Source organism: Phytophthora infestans, genomic scaffold (genome assembly GCF_000142945.1).
Source record: "Phytophthora infestans T30-4 supercont1.5 genomic scaffold, whole genome shotgun sequence".
Classification (NCBI taxonomy): Eukaryota; Oomycota; class Peronosporomycetes; order Peronosporales; family Peronosporaceae; genus Phytophthora; species Phytophthora infestans.
In genome coordinates, this window is record NW_003303754.1 from 1977749 (window position 1) to 2001554 (window position 23806).

The window sequence follows — 23806 nt, forward strand, 5'->3', positions numbered from 1 at the left end:
CACTAGCGGAAGCACAAGAGCGAATGCGCGATGTGTACGACCGAAACCAGGAGGAGCAAGTCTTCGAAGTTGGCGGCCGAGTGTACTTGAGTACGAAACGCTTGGATCGGAAACATACAGGGTTACCCAACTCAAGCAAGCTTGGTCCGAAGTGGATAGGTCCCTATACGGTGGTGAAGAGGATCCATAATCACGCGTACGAGCTCAACATCCAAGCCGGGAACAAACTTCATCCAGTCTTCAACACCGGATCTTTGAAGCCTTACAAGGACGCCACTCGGATGTCAAGGCCCCATGATGTCGTTCTCGCCGATGGTACAGTTGGACAACTCATCCAGAGGATTCTCGGTAAACGAACTCACAAGCAACGAACTCAATTTCTTGTGGAGTGGGTGGGTGAGGAGAAACCTACTTGGGAGCCAGTCGAGAATCTCTCACAGGTCCCGGATCTCATTGGAGACTTCGAAGCATCCAGGAGAAGGAAGCGGCGAAGAAGATGAACGACAGCGGCAGGAGTAAAGGGGGCCCGAGAGCCTACATGTATTCCCAAATTACATTCCCTACAACTTCTGCTGCTTCTTCTCGCGGCGAGCTTTCTTTCGATTTGGCCTGGACTTTCGTTTCCCGCGGCGGCAACGATACCCTGGATTCAGCTTCATCAATCCCATCCATTTGACCTTGTCGAGATACGCCAAGTTGGTCAAAGGTTCCGGGGTCACCGGCAGCTCAACGCCATCCAGTACGGAAACAGCAGTGTCTGGACCCTTCGCGAGAACAGCAACGCAGTGTCCGACGAGGCCATCACCAATACTCGTGAGATACACTCCTTCACGCAGTGTTTGGACAGACGTCTGGAACCGTTCCACATTCGTGTACGAAGCATCAAGTGGACTCTGGAAGAGAAGATCGTAATCCAACGGAAAATCGTTGCGCTGAAGAACGCGAAAGAATTCCGTAGCTTCCGCACGAGAAACTCCATCGATAGTGCTTGGGTGATCACGCACGAAATCCATCCATAGCGCAGTGGCCGTGGATGCAAGACCAATATCACCAAGGTGATAAAGAGCCGCGCGGAACGCGTCCATGAAGCATCCTCCAGCAGGAGAAGCCTGATCACGGCGCGCAAAATGCTTCTTGTAATAATAGGCGAAGGCACCTGGACACAGATCGTCACGCCATTGCATCACTTGATCCATGCGCCGAGCGAAGCGTTGGTTGAGTTGCTCTTCCCATACCCAGCTCAACTGAAGCGGGGAAATCTGCCATTCCACCAGGAAGCAGCGATGCGGAGATTCACCGCGAACGTCGTGCAGCTGCTCAATATTGACTGGAACCGAGTAATCCCATGGTGCCGCCGGGTCATAGTGATTGACACGACCATGGGCGGGGTGCTTCGCCGAAGCTGACGGTAAAGCATACGGATGCCAGTCACCAGAGTCGACGCTGCGCTTCAAGCGATTAAGGGTACCAGCAGGTACAGTCTCCTCATCGCTGTCATCATCAAATAGGCCGCTCACTGAGGGAGTGGAGGATGGTGGACGCGCCGCGTGCGGACCGTACGAGCCGCCCTCGTCTTCTTCTTCATCGGAGCTGCCGAAGAGCGGACCACAATGTAGATCTTTCCAGCGGTTTAAAAGTGACACGCCAGACACGTCTGACGCCACCGAAGCATCGTCCGGAGGTGATAACGGCGCGATGTTCAGCGCAGGCGGCGGAGAAACTGCGGACGGAGCAGAAGCGGGCGAGGCCGCTGAAGACCCAACAGGAGACGAAGGCGACGGCGGCGACGGTAACTGCGGCGACGACGGAGGTGACGGTAGCGGAGGTGACGGGGGTGGCGACGGTGAAGCGGACTGCGCTGTAGCCAGACGGTTTGTGGCCGTTTCCAGTGACGGCCCGGCCAAAGAGGCGCGTGCCAGCCGTGACTTAGTCGCACGAAGCCCAGCAGTAGACTGGAGCCCCACCAAGAGATCACGAGAGGAAGCAGACGGGCGTGATGAAGCCATAGTGACCGCCTCGGGTTGGAACCCACTCAATTCCAGTGAAGCCAGGCCCGTAGGCGAAGATGACACCAGTTCGAGCGAGTCCCTGTTGAGACGGTCGACTTCGCCGTCTGCTGTGCTTTTTCGAGAATGAAGGCTATGAAGAGGCGGCGGTTGACAGAGGGAGGGTGAGTGTATCCGATTGGGTGATATTATTATCTTATTGTAATGGGTTGTTAGTAGTACTATGGAATGTATATTAATAGTATTGTAATTAATAAACAGGCATATGTAGGACGGCTGTGGAAGCTTCTAGAAGCTTCCATCCGTCTGAACTGCGGGGGCGGCACTTTTCTTTTGGCGCGCTCTCCCCCAAGCTCCCCTGACTTCGATAAAGATATTCCATTTTCTATCGTCATTAACAATGTCAAGAAGCGCCAGTATCAGACTCTGATGAACAAAGGCTCCGAGCTCTTTGAAGTCGTGACTTTGATCAATTTGTCCAGGTACACAACGCCGTACATCACTATCATCCCGACACTTGAGCATCTCGATGAGATGGATAACCAATGTACGCAGCTTCCGGATGATGTCGCCGAGTTTTTCCAGGTCAACGCGCCATCGATTGTCATTCCCCCGGAGTGTGTCAATGACATCAAACTCACAGACTATAAGATGCTCGTCAGCGATCTTCGGGATGAGCTTGAGCAGCTGCGCAGTGATAACGCAGCGTTGCGCAGACAAACGGAGGCGCTTATGCAAAAGCCTCAGTTTTTCGAGGTACTGCTCAGCATCTTTAGCGTAGCTTTGGATGTTGCATTAAAAATACTGTTGGTTGTGTAGGATAATTCACCTCTTTCTTTTCTTAGGATATAAAAACATGCCGGAAACAAACTTCATCCAGTCTTCAACACCGGATCTTTGAAGCCTTACAAGGACGCCACTCGGATGTCAAGGCCCCATGATGTCGTTCTCGCCGATGGTACAGTTGGACAACTCATCCAGAGGATTCTCGGTAAACGAACTCACAAGCAACGAACTCAATTTCTTGTGGAGTGGGTGGGTGAGGAGAAACCTACTTGGGAGCCAGTCGAGAATCTCTCACAGGTCCCGGATCTCATTGGAGACTTCGAAGCATCCAGGAGAAGGAAGCGGCGAAGAAGATGAACGACAACGGCAGGAGTAAAGGGGGCCCGAGAGCCTACATGTATTCCCAAATTACATTCCCTACAACTTCTGCTGCTTCTTCTCGCGGCGAGCTTTCTTTCGATTTGGCCTGGACTTTCGTCTCCCGCGGCGGCAACGATACCCTGGATTCAGCTTCATCAATCCCATCCATTTGACCTTGTCGAGATACGCCAAGTTGGTCAAAGGTTCCGGGGTCACCGGCAGCTCAACGCCATCCAGTACGGAAACAGCAGTGTCTAGACCCTTCGCGAGAACAGCAACGCAGTGTCCGACGAGGCCATCACCAATACTCGTGAGATACACTCCTTCACGCAGTGTTTGGACAGACGTCTGGAACCGTTCCACATTCGTGTACGAAGCATCAAGTGGACTCTGGAAGAGAAGATCGTAATCCAACGGAAAATCGTTGCGCTGAAGAACGCGAAAGAATTCCGTAGCTTCCGCACGAGAAACTCCATCGATAGTGCTTGGGTGATCACGCACGAAATCCATCCATAGCGCAGTGGCCGTGGATGCAAGACCAGTATCACCAAGGTGATAAAGTGCCGCGCGGAACGCGTCCATGAAGCATCCTCCAGCAGGAGAAGCCTGATCACGGCGCGCAAAATGCTTCTTGTAATAATAGGCGAAGGCACCTGGACACAGATGGTCACGCCATTGCATCACTTGATCCATGCGCCGAGCGAAGCGTTGGTTGAGTTGCTCTTCCCATACCCAGCTCAACTGAAGCGGGGAAATCTGCCATTCCACCAGGAAGCAGCGATGCGGAGATTCACCGCGAACGTCGTGCAGCTGCTCAATATTGACTGGAACCGAGTAATCCCATGGTGCCGCCGGGTCATAGTGATTGACACGACCATGGGCGGGGTGCTTCGCCGGAGCTGACGGTAAAGCATACGGATGCCAGTCACCAGAGTCGACGCTGCGCTTCAAGCGATTAAGGGTACCAGCAGGTACAGTCTCCTCATCGCTGTCATCATCAAATAGGCCGCTCACTGAGGGAGTGGAGGATGGTGGACGCGCCGCGTGCGGACCGTACGAGCCGCCCTCGTCTTCTTCTTCATCGGAGCTGCCGAAGAGCGGACCACAATGTAGATCTTTCCAGCGGTTTAAAAGTGACACGCCAGACACGTCTGACGCCACCGAAGCATCGTCCGGAGGTGATAACGGCGCGGTGTTCAGCGCAGGCGGCGGAGAAACTGCGGACGGAGCAGAAGCGGGCGAGGCCGCTGAAGACCCAACAGGAGACGAAGGCGACGGCGGCGACGGTAACTGCGGCGACGACGGAGGTGACGGTAGCGAAGGTGACGGGGGTGGCGACGGTGAAGCGGACTGCGCTGTAGCCTGACGGTTTGTGGCCGTTCCCAGTGACGGCCCGGCCAAAGAGGCGCGTGCCAGCCGTGACTTAGTCGCACGAAGCCCAGCAGTAGACTGGAGCCCCACCAAGAGATCACGAGAGGAAGCAGACGGGCGTGATGAAGCCATAGTGACCGCCTCGGGTTGGAACCCACTCAATTCCAGTGAAGCCAGGCCCGTAGGCGAAGATGACACCAGTTCGAGCGAGTCCCTGTTGAGACGGTCGACTTCGCCGTCTGCTGTGCTTTTTCGAGAATGAAGGCTATGAAGAGGCGGCGGTTGCCAGAGGGAGGGTGAGTGTATCCGATTGGGTGATATTAATATCTTATTGTAATGGGTTGTTAGTAGTACTATGGAATATATAGTATTGTAATTAATAAACAGGCAGATGTAGGACGGCTGTGGAAGCTTCTAGAAGCTTCCATCCGTCTGAACTGCGGGGGCGGCACTTTTCTTTTGGCGCGCTCTCCCCCAAGCTCCCCTGACTTCGATAAAGATATTCCATTTTCTATCGTCATTAACAATGTCAAGAAGCGCCAGTATCAGACTCTGATGAACAAAGGCTCCGAGCTCTTTGAAGTCGTGACTTTGATCAATTCGTCCAGGTACACAACGCCGTACATCACTATCATCCCGACACTTGAGCATCTCGATGAGATGGATAACCAATGTACGCAGCTTCCGGATGATGTCGCCGAGTTTTTCCAGGTCAACGCGCCATCGATTGTCATTCCCCCGGAGTGTGTCAATGACATCAAACTCACAGACTATAAGATGCTCGTCAGCGATCTTCGGGATGAGCTTGAGCAGCTGCGCAGTGATAACGCAGCGTTGCGCAGACAAACGGAGGCGCTTATGCAAAAGCCTCAGTTTTTCGAGGTACTGCTCAGCATCTTTAGCGTAGCTTTGGATGTTGCATTAAAAATACTGTTGGTTGTGTAGGATAATACACCTCTTTCTTTTCTTAGGATATAAAAACATCTCTGACAATTACTGTGTCGGACAACAGGCACCGCTGTAAGTGTCTAATAACACGGTCCTTTGCGTCATCCCACACGAACACATCAGAGCCCGGCACCACAAGCCGCTACCTAGTAGTTTGGTGCCCAAAAGTACTCTCGGGCATTGTTTATGTCGACCAGATGCGGAAGCACCGAGGGCAGCGTGTCTTCAGTAATGATGGTCGTCGCCTTCGTGAAGTCATGCAGGGAGTTGACCCATCCATTCTCCAGTCTTATTAGCTTCAAATCGAGGCCTGGATAGCATCTCGAGAGGGCCTTCCAGCCCAACAGCAGTCTGTCAAACCCATGACCCGTGTTAACACTCACATCGGGCTCCATGGTTGCTTGGAGAAAGTCTCGTTGCACTTGGTCATTCACAAGGCGACGCTTCTTTGGATCAGCACTGTCGACCTTTAGTGACGTCCCGAAGAGCCGAAAGTACTCCGCTACGACGGCCCAGGGAAAAGCTTTTTTTCTATGAGCAGAAAAGCTATTTTATAGGCAGGGGGATCAATTATATTCAAGGGACTTCTTTGTATAATCGACAATGCTTTCTACGAAATGAAATTATTTGCGCTCTTTTGTTTTGTATTGTCAACTAGGAGCTGACAATATTTGCAGTAATAAGGTCGTTACATGTGGTTTCGTGTTGTTGACTATAATAAGCTGACGTTATTTCCAGTGAAAGAGCAGGTATTTGTCGCGGTCTTCCTCTAATCGGGGTCGTGAGTATCTTGGGCCGACGTAGGAGGTAGTAGTTTTAGCGACACTACTGGGATAGTAATGCAAAAGTTGATATATTCTTGTGCTGTTTGTTAGAAGGAAATCCACGACTGACCTTCTCATTTCAGCTCGCTAAGAGTTTTTTGAGCTTCTTACCTTTTAGCAGATCCCTCGTGCGTGGCGGTCCAGCTCCAATTCCCGCCACGACCAGCTGCTTCACGACTTCACACTTGAAACGTCACTGTCTTGGTCGCAGGCCCCGCTTGCTTGGACGTGGTCCGGAGAGTCTGGAGTGAGTAGACCTTCTGCAGGCAGTCAGCCAGCATCGTTAATCCACCATCTAACTGTACACTGTGTCAATTCTCCCCGACTGACGCTCGGTGAACTCGCCGAGCCACATCGCCCGGAGCCTGTCGCACGGTGTCTTTCATGCTCAGATCTGGAACGTTCCCACATGACGTTCCACTTGCATTCGGACTCTCGTTCCTTACTCCAGACGACGTTCCTTCGGCCTGCATGCCTCGCAGTCGCTCCACGCTAGCTCGCTCTCTTTCCTCACGACGCTCTATACGACCAGCCAGCCCTTCCCACTTGCGTCTCGCCGCCTTATCCTTCCGGGCTATAGCGATCGGCCGGAGTCCTTCATAATATCGAATCACGTAACCATAGCAACCGACTACTAACACAGCCAAATTTCAGTAGCAACAGCCAATTTCAAACTCCATGTAGACGTCCACGATCAACACAACCAGCGTCACCCCCATCCAGCCACACAGTATTCCTTCAACGCTCTCGTACACCAGGCGGGGCAGGTAGATTAGAATTGACAGTAGTAATGACGTCAGCAAGTAGCTCCCAACGATAAAGTCTCCAACTCTATCCACAACAGCTACCACAGCTTCGCTAGTGGCGCGAGCGTACCGGCCGGACGTTCCTCATAGCAAGAAACTTGCATTTGAAACTTACAGGCAGCACGAATGGTGGAACTCCTTACACCACTTAAGGCACATACGACCTGTAATCCCGAATCGGGACTCGTAGTCCTGTAACACCGCGACAGGAACCAAGAACAGTAGCTTCACTAGCGCGCACGCGTACTCCGGGGGTGGCACAGCTGCGGCATGGGCATTTCGAGCCGCCACCAGGTAGCGATCGCAGCAAGTGTACCAGAAAAAGTAGATGGCACGCACGTTCTCGATCGTTCCGTCGAGGAACGCCCACGACACGTTCCGCAAAGGCGTCGTTGCAATCCAGATCACATTCCCCATCACAGCGCTGCCGACGACCCTCATCGCGTCCGCCACTTCGAACTCTATCGCCCAGTTCGCCAGTTTTGCCCATTTCGCAAACGCCCCCAACATCGCCATCGACTGTCAAGTGGCATCGCCACAACAGCAGCTCCTGCAGACCGTTAGCCGTTAGGAAGGTTCTTCAACCGACACCTTGTCCGCCCAAGTCACCAGACATCATTGCGTCCCTCAGTCAACGCCACGTCTCAATTGTCGAACCTTCTCGCGTGCCCCTTGGCAGCCATCAAGTAAAATCTTTCAGTTTTCGAGTTTCTCTCATTTCGCATTCCGCTCCCGCCATGTCCACGCGACTTTCCGCCGCCTAACTGAGGCGCTTCCGGGCGTTCTCCAACGCCGCTCTCGACCATGAAGAGCAGGGCACCCAGGGGGACACTGCGCGAGCCTTCTAGCAGCAGTTTTGGACCGAGCTGCGCGCGCGCCTGGGCGCTAATAGCATGTCGTCGGGTCTCCAGTTCCTGGACCAGCTCGCCGAGGACATCCTGAATGGTCGGACCGACGCTTCGCTCCAAGGAACCGTCGTGGCCCTCCCCGCGCCGTCAGACTCCGCTCCCTCTTCCGGCTCCGCTACGGCGTCAACAACGTCGTCGGGCAAGCAGTCGAAGTCGCCTTTTAAGAGGACACCCAAGTCGCCTAAGTCACCAGCGCGAGGCAAGCGTAAGTCCAGCGGAGACGACTCTACTTCTACGTCGTCCGCGAAGAAGGATCGCGTTGTCAGCAAGCTTAAGAAGTCGAACGTTCCATCCAGCGAGTTTGGTCATCTTCTCGACGTGAGCCGCACTGCTCCAGCTCCCGTTCGTCGGGTAATTGCTGCCATCTTGGCGAAGGCAGAGGCCCTTGGTAAGAAGCCCTGGCGCCTCGCGTACCCTTGGACCGGACGTCCCATGTGGTACGATCCAATCAAGTTCAGTCAAGTATACCGCGCGCACTGGCGTTTCTGTATCACCCATCGCCGTGCTTTCTGGGAGTGGGCCCTACACGCCCCTCTTGCCACGGCCGCGGCCATGACTCAGCGTCGTAAGCTGAAGATGCGCGCCGTTCAATCCCGCTGGGCCTTCACCTGCCTTTGCATTGAGACATGGGGCTTTTATGCCTTCCTCGAGAGGTTGGAGAAGCGTCCTGAGATGTATTGGATCGGGGGCCAGCCCGGCAGAGCCACTCGCGATGGCCGCCCCTACAACGGATTCATTGCCGAGGACCTAGCGACCCTGAAGCAGAAGGACAAGGAACGCTATGACGCCACGCTCGAGAACGCGCTGGACCCATCGACTATCGACACTTACGGGTACCCCAGCATGCGTTCTTTGTTTGAGTCTACGGACGCGCTGAGTCCGGCCGCAGACGAGAAGAGCCGGCTCTCCCTCGCTGCCCTAGCTCGAGCTCGCCGCGACATCATGTCAAGCACGAAACCAAACGTGACTGGGGCTGGTGAGGCGAACGAGAAACCGTGGCAGACGCTCGTAAACGATCACGCCGTCAAGCCGGCTCGAGACGACATCATGGCCCAGATCAACGCGGGGACGTACGAAGTCCCAGCAGTCCGTCCACCGTCCAGTACGGAACGTCGCCGCGACGAGTGGTCCGAGTTCGAAGATGAAGGCGAGGACGAAGAGAAGGAAGCTGCGGGCGAAGGCGACGACGCTGCTGGTTACGACGACGAGGAGTCCGAAGCCGCCGACGACGAAGACGAGCAGGAAGGGGAGGAATTCGTCGAGCGCGAGGACGGCGACGAGGAAATCGATAAGGACGAAGATGAGGACGACCTGAAGAAGGCCCCGGAGATTCTTCAGTCTTTTGCGCTGTAGCCGTTCGTAGCTCTCGTTCCTTTTTAACCGTAACGCTCCGTCGTTTCTCGTCGTCGTGTCTTGTTCCTTTTCCGTCGGCTCTTCGTTTCTATCGTCAGCGAATCTCTCTTAAAACGCTTCTTCTCGTTCCAAACCAGCGCATCCGAGCTCCCTCAGACTCCAAACTACCGCTTCATAAACTTCCTCACTTTCCAGACTGATGCTTCACAAACTCCTTCACGTTCCAAACTGATGCTTCACAAACTCCTTCACGCTCCACCCCGACACACTCAGTCTTGGTATGCTCGTGACGTTCTCAAAATATCCAACCCCGTAAAACCCAAAGAACAACCCGTGGTCGTTCCAAAACAGAAAATATGTACACGTCACTCAGTGTTCGAAGCCTCAGCGAGCCCCAAACACTCCCGTGCAGTCCCACAACTGCACGCATTCTAACCGGCTCCTGTTGCCAGCTAGAGCAGCACCTCAGCATCGTCGACATCAGCATTGGCTTCGACCAATCTGACGTTCCGACGCAACTCCGGCAGACCTCTCTTCTTCCGATCTGCCTCAAAGGCACGTATCATCGTTCCAAACTCCGGTGCCAACGCCGCTCGAGACAACCAGAACGTCTCATACGTGGCGGTGAGTACGAGATACTGCAACTCACGCTTTTCGACTCTCTACGCGATCACGTCCACTATCGGCGACGACACTCTCGAGAACGCAGTTTCTTCTTCGCCAATAGAGAGACGTTTCACAAAGCTCGTTGACGGCAGGTCCTCGACGACCTGTACCGTCCTCATCCTCTTCTTCTTCGACTCTGTCAGGCTTCTCGTCTGCGTAGGGTCGGCTCCAGCGTCCTTGAAAGCGCTTCAGACGGTTGACGTTCACCGTGACGACCTTGTTCGGGTGCGTCGGGATCGCGATCCTGTAGGCGTTCTCCCCGACTTGGCCAACAACACGGAAGGGACCATGCCAGGAGAACGCCAGCTTCTTCTTCTTGCGTTCCCCCACTCGGGCTCTAAAGTACTGGTACACCCAGGCAGCGTCTCCTTCTGCATATGTCACCTTCACTTGGTTGTCCTACCTCTGCTCGTGTCGATCCTGAGCCTTGAGTAGTTGTCGTTCCACAAGACGACGAGAGTCACGCAACGAGCGATACAACTTCCGGCGGTACGTCGCAACTTCGTTAATCTTCCAGTCCCTTCCCGTGTTTAGGAACGCCAAGTCAATAGGTAGAACAGGATCACGTCCATACAGACTAAAGAACGGGGTGTCACCGAGGCCTTCGTGATATGCCTCCGGTACGCAAATAGGACCCTTGGCACGTACACGTCCCAATCCGTCTGCGTCTCGTTCACGAACATACGTAGCATCCCCATCAACGTTCCGTTGAAACGTTCCACCAACCCTTGTGGCTGCGGGTGGTACGCCGCTCCGAACAACTTATTAATCCCCAACGTCTGATACAGTGACTTGGCCAGATTGGACGTGAAGTTGGAACCACGATCACTTAGTAGACGTTCCGGTACTCCATGTCGGCAGATATCGCCCTCTATCACTCCTTTCACAAACGAGATCGTGTCCAACGAAGCGACCGCAAATGCCTCGACCCATCTTGTGAAATAGTCCACAAACACCAGGATGTACTTGTTGCCACGAGGAGTGACGACCAATGGTCCAATTGCATCGACTACAAGTAGCGAGAGCGGGCCAGACAAGTCCTGAACTGGCATCCGTTGCATCAGTCCAGCTCTCCACGGTCTACGTCCCTTTCCTCCACTGCAGATAGAACATTCACGCACGTACTCGATCACGTCCTTCCTCCACCCATGCCAATACGCGTGGCGTCTCACCTTGTCCGTCGTCTTCGTTCTCCCTAAGTGAGCTGAGAAGATGTCTGCGTGACAATAGTGCAGGACCGTCTCAATGAACGGTAACGGGACAGTTGGAACGCACACAGTTCTGGCTGGACCGGCACGTGCTCCTAGGTGTACGAGACGTGCCAGAACTCCGTTTCGAATCAAGTAGTGCGGAGACATCTTCAGCACACTCACTCTCAGTTGTGGATCAAGAGCCAAGGCTCCATCTTTCAGGAACGCCTTCGGCGCTCGCAGCCAGGGCACACGTTCTTACTCAGCCACGAACTTGTCATAGTTCAGCTCAAACACGTCAATCGGTGATGAGCTCGCCTGTAGAGCTCTCTCGTGTGAGTCTTTCTCCTGCTCCGCTTGCGTGAGAGGCTCGACAGCTACGGACGCATCTTCTGTCTGTTGGTTACTTCTCTCAGTCTCTCGGTTAGGATCCGTAGTCTCGGCAGGCTCCCCGACTGGGATTGGAAAGTCGGTGGCGTTCCTACCCAGCGTTCCGTTTAAGGCTTGCGTTCCCGATTGAGTCTGCGCTTCGTCCGAAGTCGGCACTTGTAAGCCAGGAGTCTCTTCCTCACTGTCGTTGAGAAGGTCCGCCATTCTGATCGCGCTAACAATACCAGCATCCGGTCGGTGATACAGTCTCGACAAACCATCAGCGTGTCCCATCGACGTTCCAGGCTTGTGGTATATCTTAAACCGTAGCTGCGACAGCTCCATGGCCCATCGTGCCAACTTGGCGTTTGACGTTCTTGTTGTCTCGCCGCAGATCCACGTTAGAGCTTGATGGGCTGTGTACAGATCAAATTCCGCGTGACTCAGATAGCACCGGAGCTTGCGTGTCGACCATACGATTCCCCAGCACTCAATTTCGGTCGTTCCACTAGTCTTGTTAACCCAGTTCCGTTGCGATCCAACCAGCATCTTACTCGCGTACGCGATCGCCCTGTCTGTCTTGTCGACCTCTTGCATCAGACATGCTCCCACCGCTAAATTTGACGAATCTACCAAGAGCTTAAACCTCTTCTTGAAGTCTGGATACACCAGTATCGGTGGTTTCACTATTAGTTGTCGGAACGCGCCCTCGCAGTCCTCGTTCCATCTGAAATCGACGCCCTTCTGCTTCAAGCGTTCCAGCGGCGCAGAGATTGCAGCGAATCCCGGTATGTAGCATCGAAAGCAGCTTGTGAGACCCAGAAATGCTCTAACCGTGTGCAAGTCATGCGGCCTCTCGATGTTCATGACCGCTTTTTCCTTCTCAGGGTTCGGTAGTATTCCAGTCGGAGTCACGATATGCCCTAGGAACGCCACTTGCTCACGTCTTTAATGGCACTTCTTCATCTTTAACCTGAACCCTGCCGCTCGGAAACGTTCCAGGACCCGGCGTACCCGAATCAAATGGGTCGGAAAGTCGTCACTGAAGACAACGCAGGCGTCTAAGTAGACGAGCACGTCCTCCACTTAAGATCAACGAGAACGTTCTCCATCAGTCGCTCAAATGCAGGCACATTACACAAGCCAAACGGCATAACCAGCCACTCGTAGAGGCCGAATTTGCTCGTGAAAGCCACTTTTCCACGCTGTCGAGATCCATTGAAACGTTCCAATATCCCGAAGCGATGTCCATAGTGGAGAAAAGCTTCGCGTTCCCCAGAACGTCCAGGATGTCGTCGATCAAAGGCATTGGGTATCTGTCCTTCACTGTCACCGCGTTTAGCTTCCGATAATCGATGCAGAATCTTACGCCACCATCAGGCTTCCGTATCATCAGCACAGGACGGACCCACGGGCTTGTCGACGGTCTGATAAGTCCGAGATCCAGGTACTCTTGAATCTCTGCTTCCATGACATCTCCTTCAGCTTTCGACACTCTGTACGGAGGCTGTTTAATAGGCGCGTGTCAATACTGAATCGTAGCAGGTCCGTCCTTCCTGGCTTCTTTGAAGTTTCGACGAATAAGTCTCTCAGGTCCTTCAACATCTTCGCGAAAAGACCCCTCTGTTCTGCTCCGAGTGACGATTCTTCGAAGTCCACTTCGAAGTCGTCCTCCTCGCTGTCGTCCATGGCGGCACTCATCTCAGCCTCGATCGTTCCAACTTCAGCCGTCACGTTCCCTTTCACCATACTCAGCACTGTGCTTACGTTCCTCGTCGTTTCATCTGACTTAGAGGCTCTAGTTGCGAACGCCGACTTGGGAACGATGGTTACAGCAGCGATGTACGCGCCAGACTTGATCTCAACCTCTTCCGCGGAAGCATTACACACTTCGACTAACACCGTTCCATCTGTCACGGTACACAACGTCCTCGCGATTCTCAAAGACTCGTCCGTTCCGGGAGCGCCTCGACCAACACAACTGAGTGGTCCTTCATCGCTCCGCGAACGCTCGATCTCACTAAGGCCTGACGTCCGAGTTTCAAACGCACCGTCGACGATATCGTAGCCGCGTAGGTTTCTTCTACCCTTGTCGCACCCAACGGGATTACGTCTCCCGTCTCCTTCAGTGTCATCGACTGCTCCCCGAGGTCGATCACAGCGCGGAACGCCCTTAGCAAGTCCGTTCCAAGAATTGCGTCCACGAACAAGTGGTCAGTCACGACGAACGCAAGCGTTTTCTCCAGCGTTCCAAGCGTGACGGGCAAGTCGATAACCCCACTAACGCGAATCTTGTGCCCCGAGACACTATCCAAGCCCCCAGTATAAGATCGTAGAGGTTCGGATGCTCGACCGAGACGCTTCAGCATGCGTTTGTCGACAAGACTGGCGACCGCACCTGTATCAGCCAGCAGTTCGGACGGGCAGCAATCGATAAAGCCGTCCGACAGCGCTTGCACACCTCCGACGCTGCAGATGACACGCTTGCCATCCGACACGACACTTTCACCGTCGCCGAAGACATCATCGCCGCTCACTTCGCGCAGCCCAGGGCTTCTTTGCGGCTTGGGAGCTCTTCTCACGTATAGGAAGTCGACCTCGAGCTCCTCTTCTCCTATTTTGGGATCTCCGTCCTCGATAGTCACACCGAAAGTCACTCTCTTCCTAGAACTTGTCCCAACGGTCGCAGCCACTATTTTCGACGTCTTGTCTCGTCTGTCGCACAACTTGTCGCGAATAACGGAAGCTTCTCTCCCGAAATAGTATCGTGGCCAGGCCAACGCTCGATTTTGGAACGTCTCAGTCAGCGTTCCACCCACTTCAACGAGGTATTCTCGGAACGAGTCCTCGTCCAATAAAACTCTATTCTCTTTGTCGCGCAAGGGTGGGATGCCGTCTTCAGAATCACCGTTCCCCCCGCTCTCAGAAACGTCAGATTGACGATCCTTCGTAGCGCTCTGCTCTTGCTTGAGCAGTTAGTACACTCGGTTACGAATTATGGAACGCCATCGAAATGGTAACGTTCCCTTCCCCTCCGCAGGAGTTCCGAGATTGGCACGAAGTCCTCTTCGAGTCCGACACAAACGTTCTGCACGAACGCGTTCTTCAGCGCGTCCTTAGACATCTCCGTACAACCCTTACGTTCGTCCTCGTCCGTCGTAACGGAACCAACGACCGTCGTCGACTTCTCTCCCGTTCCTCCGACATCCTTGAAGTCCCGATTGGCACGCTTCGCTTCAGGCGACGTCTCTAGCGTGTGGGCGTACCAGTCCAGCCAATACTCTGGCGTTCCTAGATCTCCAGATGAGACCTCCCGGGTACGTTCCAACACGTCTTCAGATATCCTAAGCTCGGCACTCATTTCCGCGAGTGTCGGTTTCCCTTGTTCATCCGCGTTCCGCTTGGCACGTAGCAGCACCTCGTCTTCGTTCATCGGGAACAATCGTTCTTCCCGTTCCTTCTCGTACTCCTCGGGCTCATTCTTCACTACCTGGCTGCCACCGTGCTCGAGCATGTCCAGCTCCTCGTCAGTAAACAGGCGTTCGTAGCGCTGCGTCGAATCCTTCCCCTTAGTACGTTCTTCGTCCTCCTCGGCCTTCTAAGCTTCTGTCCTTTCTTGACCTGTGCTCACTTGTCCAATGACTGCCGAGAACCGACTTGACCTGGCGCTAGATGCGTCCTCCGTGATCGTTTCGAGTGCTCCTTCGTACCGCTTTGAGCGGGTGGACAGCGTCTCCACCTCCTCACTCTCTTGGCACTTGTCTTCGGCGTCCAACGTAGTCTCGGGGCGTTCCGTTCCTCCCTTACTGACGTCTTCCACCTACTTGGAACGTTCCGTTGCTCCGTTTTCCTAGTTAAGCTTCCCTTACTGACGTCCTGTATCAACTCAGAACGTACCCTCTTTTCGTTTTCCCAGTTCAGCGTCGCAGAGGAACGTCCCGTTGTTACCTCAGCGACCACTCCGTCTCGTGCGGGTCTCTCCGTAGAGCCCTTAAACTTCTCGTTTCGTTCTAGTCCAGTCCGTTTCGTCGGACTACTCTCTCCGCTCGTTCCACTCGTAGTTTCCACAATTATCGTCGTTACGCTCGTGACAGGAACGTCACGAGCGCCTTTATCGTTCATCACACCTCTCCCGAGAGCCCTCTGATGTCCACCCGCCAAGTCTTGTCACGGTGAACCCTCATCTCTCTTCGTGTCGCCGACCAGGCAAGAGGAAAGAGCGACACTTCCTTCCCCTTCCTCCTGCCCCCTTCATTGCTGGGACGTACCAGCGGGTGCAGTCACGTTCCCGGCGGCCACGGTCTGCATCATTCCTCGCGAAGTATCGAGGCTCGGGCATCTCGCCACCAGGTGACCTGCCTTAATACATAGCAGACATTCCGCTTGTCGTCGCTCTCCGTTCTGGTAATTCCCTTGGGGTCTCGGCCAGTTGCAGTCCATCGAGTAGTGCCCAACTTCGTTGTCCCGCTTGCTACGGCCTTGTCCACGGGGACACGTCTCACGTCCACATCCTACACGACCACAGCGTCCGCAAACCACTTCTCCTTCCGTGGTACGCGTGTCAGGCCCTAGTCGGATGCGAAGAGATCCGAGGGTGCGCCAGCCACGTTCCCATTCGGAGTTGGAACGCCAGTACTTGGAGCGTTCGTAGAAGCCACGGCGCCAACGAACCCTTGTGACGTTCCAGGATTCTGCTGCTGCTTCAGCATCTACTGGTTAATTTGTTGAAGCTGCTGGAGCATCTGCGACTGCGTGGACGTCACCGCGTTCACGCTCCTCACCGTCGTTCCACTATTCGCAAACTCGCCCTCTTCTTCCACAGGGAGGTGCAGATTCTTGTACAGCAATAAAGCGCACGCTTCCTGGATCGACGCAGCTAAGTTCGCCCTCAAAACGGCCCGTATTTGCTTGTTCCTTAACCCATCGAGGAAGAATTCGTACTGCATACGAGGTTTGTGATAGTTTAGGTACTCGCACATCGTGACGATCCTGTCGCCCACTCTTCCACAGATTCGACGTAGTTCCTCTTAGCGGCCTTGAGTCGGCTCCACAACTGAGCTGGCGTCTGAAAGATGAAGCGGTTGTGGAATCTCACGCGCAGGGTTTCAAAATCGTTGATCCTCGCATTGTACCACCATTCCTGACCCAACTTGCCCTTCAGACACTGCTCGAAGGCAGTCAACCGCATTTGGTCGTCCATACCGAGCGTACACTTCTCGAAGGAACGCCAGAACGCGGCCGCCCTTTCGTACATGGCCGTCTCGGAGTAGAATGGAACGATAACTTTCACAGCGTTCCTCAATTCCGTTGGGATACCAATAATCAGAACGTCCTGCTGAGCACCTCCTCCTGACCCGTGCGAGCCATTGCGGGATCCTTGGTCGTAGTACGGACTCGTCACTTGCCCTTGCGGAAGTACTGCGTTAGGTGCGTACCTTCCTCCATGAGCACCCACGCTCCCTTCTTGTACTGGCGCTCCTGTTCGTCCCTGGAACGCCGCAAATTTTCATTAGACACGTTCTCTGGAACGGCAATCCGTACGTTCCGCTTCTGGGGCTGGCAGGTGTCTGCTGTGCAGACGCTGCAGGCCACGCGGGGATCGTTCCAGCGGTAGCCCACCCAGGTGTCGACGTCATTGGCGGTTGAAAGGGAGGGTAGAACGCACTCCCTTGGGGCGTTCCACCACCTCCACCGTTCCACGTGGAACTAGCCGTTGGAATTGACAGACCTCCATACGAAGGAATAGCAGCCATCGGCATTCGGCTAGGTGTCGAAACCGGCGTTTGATTCCTCATCCTCGGGGTCATAGGTCCTTAGTAACCCATCATTGAAGACGTCACTGGTCGGGTCGGCGTCGGCACGGTACGTGGCACGTGTCCTGTAGCTTGAGGTCTTGGAGACGGCACCGGCGTTCCATTCGTCACTCCAGCCCTCTGTAGCAATTAAGTGAGACCGTCCATGATGAGAGCCTGTAAGGCTGGGTCCGTCGTCGGCGTTCCACTTCCTCTCGTCGGCGTTCTCATCGATTGAACAGGCGTCGCTCCTCGACTTCCACCAGGTACGTACGCTCGCGTAGGTGTTCCAGCAACAACAGGTGTAGCCCCTGGGGCACGTCGGCCTCCTTGTCGGCTCGGTACGTTGTTGTTGTTGGGCTGTCCGTACACTGACGTGACCATGGGCACGTCCCTTCTAGAGTCGTCCATCGGTTGCAAAGGGGACGAGTCCGATCCAAGGCGAACCCCACCTCGCGGCGGCCTCCCGAGTCCATCACCGAAGCGTCCAAGAGCGTACCCGTCGTCGTCCTTGCAGGCGTCGTTCCTTCGCTGGGCGCCGGTTGACGTGCCCACTGCTCAAGGACTGTGCTGGACATCTGTCCACCCTGAGGCGTTATAGACACAGACTCAACCGTCCTTCTCGTTCCTGGAGACGGAGACGCCACGTCGAACATGTCCTCGCCTTCCACGTGGACCGCTCGTGTCTTGTGCCTTCCCGTCTCCGGATCAGCTCGCTGCGGCGTGCCACGTTCCCCGCCATCTCCCTGGCGTAACCTTCCTTGAAGTTTCTGCGGCGTGCCGCCGTCAGCAGCTCTCTCAGCGCGCGCTTCCTCTTCCTCCTCGAGGATCCCCACGGGCTCCGTTTCCAACGGAGGAGCCCATCCCCCTACCCCTTCACTGGCTCCAAGTCCCTCGCCGGACCATCCATGAACACTCATCCTTTTCCCACTTCTTTTGCTTCTTCCTTGGCATTCCGTTGTCAAGGCTTCTTCTCGCGCTTGTACTCCTACGAAATTCGGCTAGAAGATACCCTGCTTCCCCACCAAATTGTCGCGGTCTTCCTCTAATCGGGGTCGTGAGTATCTTGGGCCGACGTAGGAGGTAGTAGTTTTAGCGACACTACTGGGATAGTAATGCAAAAGTTGATATATTCTTGTGTTGTTTGTTAGAAGAAAATCCACGACTGACTTTCTCATTTCAGCTCGCTAAGAGTTTTTTTTAGCTTCTTACCTTTTAGCAGATCCCTCGTGCGTGGCGGTCCAGCTCCAATTCCCGCCACGACCAGCTGCTTCACGAATTCACACTTGGAACATCACTGTCTCGGTCGCAGGCCCCGCTTGCTTGGACGTAGTCCGGAGAGTCTAGAGTGAGTAGACCCTCTGCAGGCAGTCAGCCAGCATCGTTAATCTACCATCTAACTGTACACCGTGACATATTGCTCTGTACATTGTATTGACGACATTACCCTGACGGGTTTTCCTGTTAGAGAGGAGATGTGACGGGCCTTGCGCTAGAGGAAGTTAGCTTCCGAGAGTATACAAACGCTCAGTGAACGGCAGTTCACAGGTCCCCTCTTTATCAAAATAGAGCGAAGTGGCCTATTTAAGGTAGAATGTAAACTGAGTATGCTTATAGGTAGATAAAGCTTGGGTTTAATACAAACTATAAGGCACTTATAGAAAGGCAATATCACCAGCCAATGGTTGGCTTTGGACGACCTTGGTACCTTGTACCAAATATCCCTGGGTATGACGTGTCACACTTCATGTAACTAGGGGTATACTTAGGGCTACGTACCCCGCTACATCCCCCCTCTATTAGGCTCGGTTTACCGACCAATCAGAATGAAGAGGTGTTCGTCACAAACTTTCATTCTCAAAGTCGAAAGCCATCGACTTATCCGCGCGAGTGCTGCGGAGGCTCACTTCACAGCTAAAGCCTCGAGCAGCAGTCCGTGCGCTCTTCTTCTTGGTCTCCACTTCGACCGTTAACCATGCCTCGTGGCACTGCAAAGAGCGGTGCGAAGACACGCTTCAAGGCTGCTGCCGGAAAGGCGCAAGCCAAGAGCACTATGCCTCACGGCAAAGGCTCGGCACTTCAGGAGGCTACTCAGGTGGCCTCTGAGGCTATCGGTTCCTCGGGTGACGCGGCTGTGCAAGTGCCGCAGCCCGTCGCCCTCGGCCTCTCCAGACAACCGTCCGAGCCATCGGTTCGCTAAACGTGAGTTCGACTCTGGAAGTGAGGACGAAGCCGAGTCCGAGAGCACGCACGATGCTCCTGCGGGCTCTGCGAAAGGGCACAGCTCAGTGCCCCGCGAGCACAAGGACGACAGCGTGCAGTCGCTCGCTAGTGATCAAGGTTACCACAGTCCCACGACGCCTGTGCGCTCTGAAAGTCCGGCCGTCAAGGCTAAGTGCACTCCCGGCGATGAGGAAGAGAAACCTCGCAAACGTCTCTCGCTTGCCGAGGGTCTTGCGCGTGCTAAGGCCTCTAAAGCCGAAGGAGCCAAGCCCTCTAAGAAGCGCACAGCTTCTAAGTATCTAATCCGCGAGGAGAAGGAGACTCGGGACTCCCATCGGGGCCGCTTCAACTCCTCGGATGAAGAGGAAGAGAAGGAGGAGAAAGAGGGTGCTATCTCTGAGCCCCGGGAGATCATGAATGACCTCGACCAGCAGCAAAAGGACTTCCAAGCTGCCCAGCGTGTGCGTGGGAGCTCGGTGGTGGCACCCGTCAGCAAGGAAGCTGCCATCAACTCGAGAGGGTATTGGCCTCCCGAGGAGAGCTCTGGGCTGACCTCTTCCTGGAGCTTCTTGTTGCTCCTTGTGGCCTTGTGGGCGGCCACACCTCTAGGAGTATTTACGAGCGTACCCTTGTTCAGAAGGAGCGGTTGTTCGCTGACAACTTGGAGGCTGCTCGGTGTGTGCTTCTCGACTCACACCGCATTTCTCTCAAGGACTTCACTACGTGGCGTAAGAAGCCCGCGAACCGGGGTGGTCTCTACCTTCTTTGGGGATACCCTGGGTTCTGCCCGAGAATTGTCCCACCTGGCGTTCTTGTGAGGCCATGCTCTGGGCTTGGGTTGAGTCTCTTAAGTACTCACCCACGGAGTAACGGGAACTCCAGGAAGATCAGCTGTTGTCCCGCATCTTGGACCAGCGTGATCTTCGTGTTCGGTTTGCCCACATGGTCAGCAAGCGCATGCTGCCAAGGGACATCCCGAAGCGCGCGGCTTCTAGCGCTCATGATGAGCGCGGGTACGGCGTGTCTTCAACGTCCGCACCCCGTTCGGGCAAGAAGCCCCGGACTACTTATGAAGCTGCCCCGCTTCTGTTCCCAGATTGCGACAGACTTCGGGCAGTCAATCAGGAGCCGTTCAATCGGCTCCCACGAATTCTCGGAGTAGGCATAACCCCTCCACTTCACGAGGAGCTGTCGCTTACCGCGACGCCGTTGCTCCTGGAGGATCCGCTCCACGTGCAAGTGGACTTCTCCATCCCGGTCAAGCAGGGGCGGAGGTGCCCTCGTACGAGTACGAGTACTCGGCGCCTCCAGAATGCCAGTCTCGTCCAAGTGCTCCGGCTGCGGGTCCGACACAGGACCCTGAGGTTGACAGCCTCCGTCAACGAGTTCTTGTGCTTGAGATTGCACTTGGCCTTCGGACTGGCGGGAAAGCTGCCGCCCAGGCCGGGAATCAGGACGAGCTCGCTCGTCTTGCGGACCGCCTGAACCTGTTGGGGCGTGAGGTCACGAGCCTGCATCTGCGGGTGGATCGCCGGGCCTCTTCGTCCGATCTGGACGAGGCCTTCCGCATGATCCAACTTATCGAGGCTCTGCTGCCACGTCTGGGGCCGCCTTCGGAGCACTCCCAGTCGTACGCGTATGGTGCGTACCCGGCGTACTCAGCGTATGGCTCCGGGGTCCGTTCGTATGGAGCCCCTCCCGCGTACGGTCTTGACCGCAGCTTTGCCGTCCAGACCCCGTCACCCCAGAGTGCCTCTCACTCTTCGAGGAGACACTGACTCCTCTATTCTAAGTGCGGGAGAGGCTCGGAAAGCCCTTTCCTCACAGGTCTCGGATGTGAGACCCGTTTCGCTGCGGAAACAAGTGGAATTATTTATGGATACCAAGCTGAGCATTGTCAGCAGGGTCCGCGATGCCATGGCAGCGGCCCAGGATAGACAAAAGGAGTACTTGGCCAAACATGGAAGAGGAAGCTTAAGTGTATTCAAAGTAGGGGGCCCAGTGTTACTAGACACGAGGAGCCTACCTCTTGACACTGTCAGCTCTGTCGGAAGCAACAAGCTGAAGCACCGCTTCATCGGACCATTTGCAGTCCTGGCCAGACATGGTGTGTCACACACCTTCGACCTGCCTAAGTCAATGACGACGCACCCGACGTTTAGATTGGACGTCTTAAGCGGTACTTTGATCCGCAGGGGGTTGCTGACTCGCAGACCCACCTTAGCCCAGCTCCTCAAAGCGAGGGCTGGTCACAGACGTCGACGAGGGCGTCGGAGCAGGCGCCGAAGCCTCAAGCCGTTCAAGTAAATCGGCGTGAACCCCGTGAACGAGTGCACCGCGTTGTTGAGCGCAAGCTCAACAGCTGGAAGCTGCGTCGACCACGTACACGGTGCTGCCACGCGCACTCGATTGACGCGCTCTGTGTGGCTGTCTGTCTGCGGATGGTCCGCAGTGGACATCTGCAGACGAGTTCCCAGTAAAGAGAACAGCGTTTTCCAAAACGCAGCCGTGAACCGCGGGTCTCGGTCCAAGACTATCGTCTCCGAGAGACCGTGATAGCGGAACACGCCATCAACGAACAACCTTGCGGTTTGCTCGCCCGTAACAGTGACGGGAACCGGAGCAAGATGTACCATCTTGCTCAGCCGACACACGAACACCAAAGTTTCGGTGTTGCCGTGTCCGTCGGCGGAAAGTCCAAAGATGAAGTCAAGGCTCATCGGCTTCCAACAGTCAGCCGGAACGGTCAGGCTCTGTAGTGGAGCCGAAGAGTGCCCTGCGTGTTTGACCCGCTGACATGTTTCACATGTCTCCACGTATCGGTCGACCCACTTGTACATGTGGGTCCAACAGAAGGCCTGAGAGACCGACAGGAAGGTCTTCTCGCGGTCCAGGTGGCCGCTGGAGGGACCTCCTGCGCCTCCACGAGGATATCGAGCTTTAGCTCCTCGTCGTTGGGTACAACCACCCGTGGGGGTTCATTGGGCTCCACCCGGTAATAGAGGAGGCCATCCTTCAACTCATATCGGTGGAGCCGTGAGACGAGAGCCAGTCGGACTTCGCGCTCGTTCCTGCCGTGAGAAACTTGACGATAGGCGCGACAGCCGAATCGTCCCGACACGTCATGCGTATCCATTCATATAGATCCGTTGTCACCCGTGTGATGTGCGCCAACTCGTAGTCAGGACGCCGAGAGAGGGCATCCGCAAGCCCGTTGAACTTGCCCGGCTTGTATTCGACGCGGAAGTTGTACTCCGCGAAGAAGGACAGCCACCTCGCCATCATTTGGGAGAGGTGAGGTGAGTTAGTCGCCGTCCTCAAGGACGCGTGGTCTGTGTAGATCACGAAGGGCCGGGAGGTGAACACGAAACTTTACAAGGGCATATTTCATTGCAGGAGCTCCTTGTCGTGGACAGGGTAGTTACGTTCGGCAGCTTTGAGCTGCCTGGACTGGAACGAGATGAATCATGCCCAGCCGTGTCGGCTTGCAGCAATGCACACCCGATGGCGTAATCGGAGGCATCGCAGACGACGCTAAACGGCTTCGTCTCGTCCGGCTAGGGCCAGGACAGGGGCCTCTTAAGGACTGGCCTTGATGCTGTCAAAAGCATCCTGGTGCTCTTGCTCCCAGCGCCAGTCGACGTTCTTCTAAAGAAGGCCCGACAAGGGCTCAGTGAAGCCCGCGTACCCTGCACTGTACTTGTGAAGGTAGTTGGCCAAGCCCACCCACTTTCGAAGATCCTTCTGGGATCGGGGCGTTGGCCATGCTTCTATTGCCTTGACCTTGTCTGGGTCAGCCCGAGCGCCCACGTTGCTTGCAAAGCAACCGAGAGCTTTAATATCTGGTGATGCGAAAATCGCACTTGTCGATGTTGGCGTAGAGCTTGTTTGCTCGCATTACGTCCAACACTCGACGGAGGTGTCCTGGATGCACCTCCATGCCCATCTTGTCTCCCTCGGTACGGCTATGGACGAATATGTCGTCGAAGTTCGGCTGTACGAAGGTACGCAAAGGGCGGAGCAATTGCGTCACCAGACGATTGAACGTCGCCGGGGCGTTAGACAAGCCCTGCGGCATGACGAGCCACTCCCAAAGCATGCCGCTTGGAGTGCTCACCACGGTGAGCGGGATGTCGCCCTCTTGCATCAGGATCTGGTAGTATCCGTCTACCAAATCCAGCGCACTGTACAGTACGCTTCCGGT

The 23806-nt window shown here is 55.0% G+C and overlaps 2 protein-coding genes across 2 annotated transcripts; both read left to right on the forward strand.

Annotated features, from left to right (window-relative positions):
* Positions 1-7429: 7429 nt before the first annotated feature.
* PITG_04191 (uncharacterized protein) lies at positions 7430-7672 on the forward strand (the record flags this gene model as incomplete). Its single annotated transcript, XM_002905830.1, has 1 exon — positions 7430-7672. The coding sequence occupies one exon, from the start codon at positions 7430-7432 to the stop codon at positions 7670-7672; it is 243 nt and encodes an 80-aa protein (XP_002905876.1).
* Positions 7673-7994: 322 nt separating this feature from the next.
* PITG_04192 (uncharacterized protein) lies at positions 7995-9362 on the forward strand (the record flags this gene model as incomplete). Its single annotated transcript, XM_002905831.1, has 1 exon — positions 7995-9362. One exon carries the CDS (start codon positions 7995-7997, stop codon positions 9360-9362), a length of 1368 nt encoding a protein of 455 aa, XP_002905877.1.
* Between the last annotated feature and the right edge of the window lie 14444 nt (positions 9363-23806).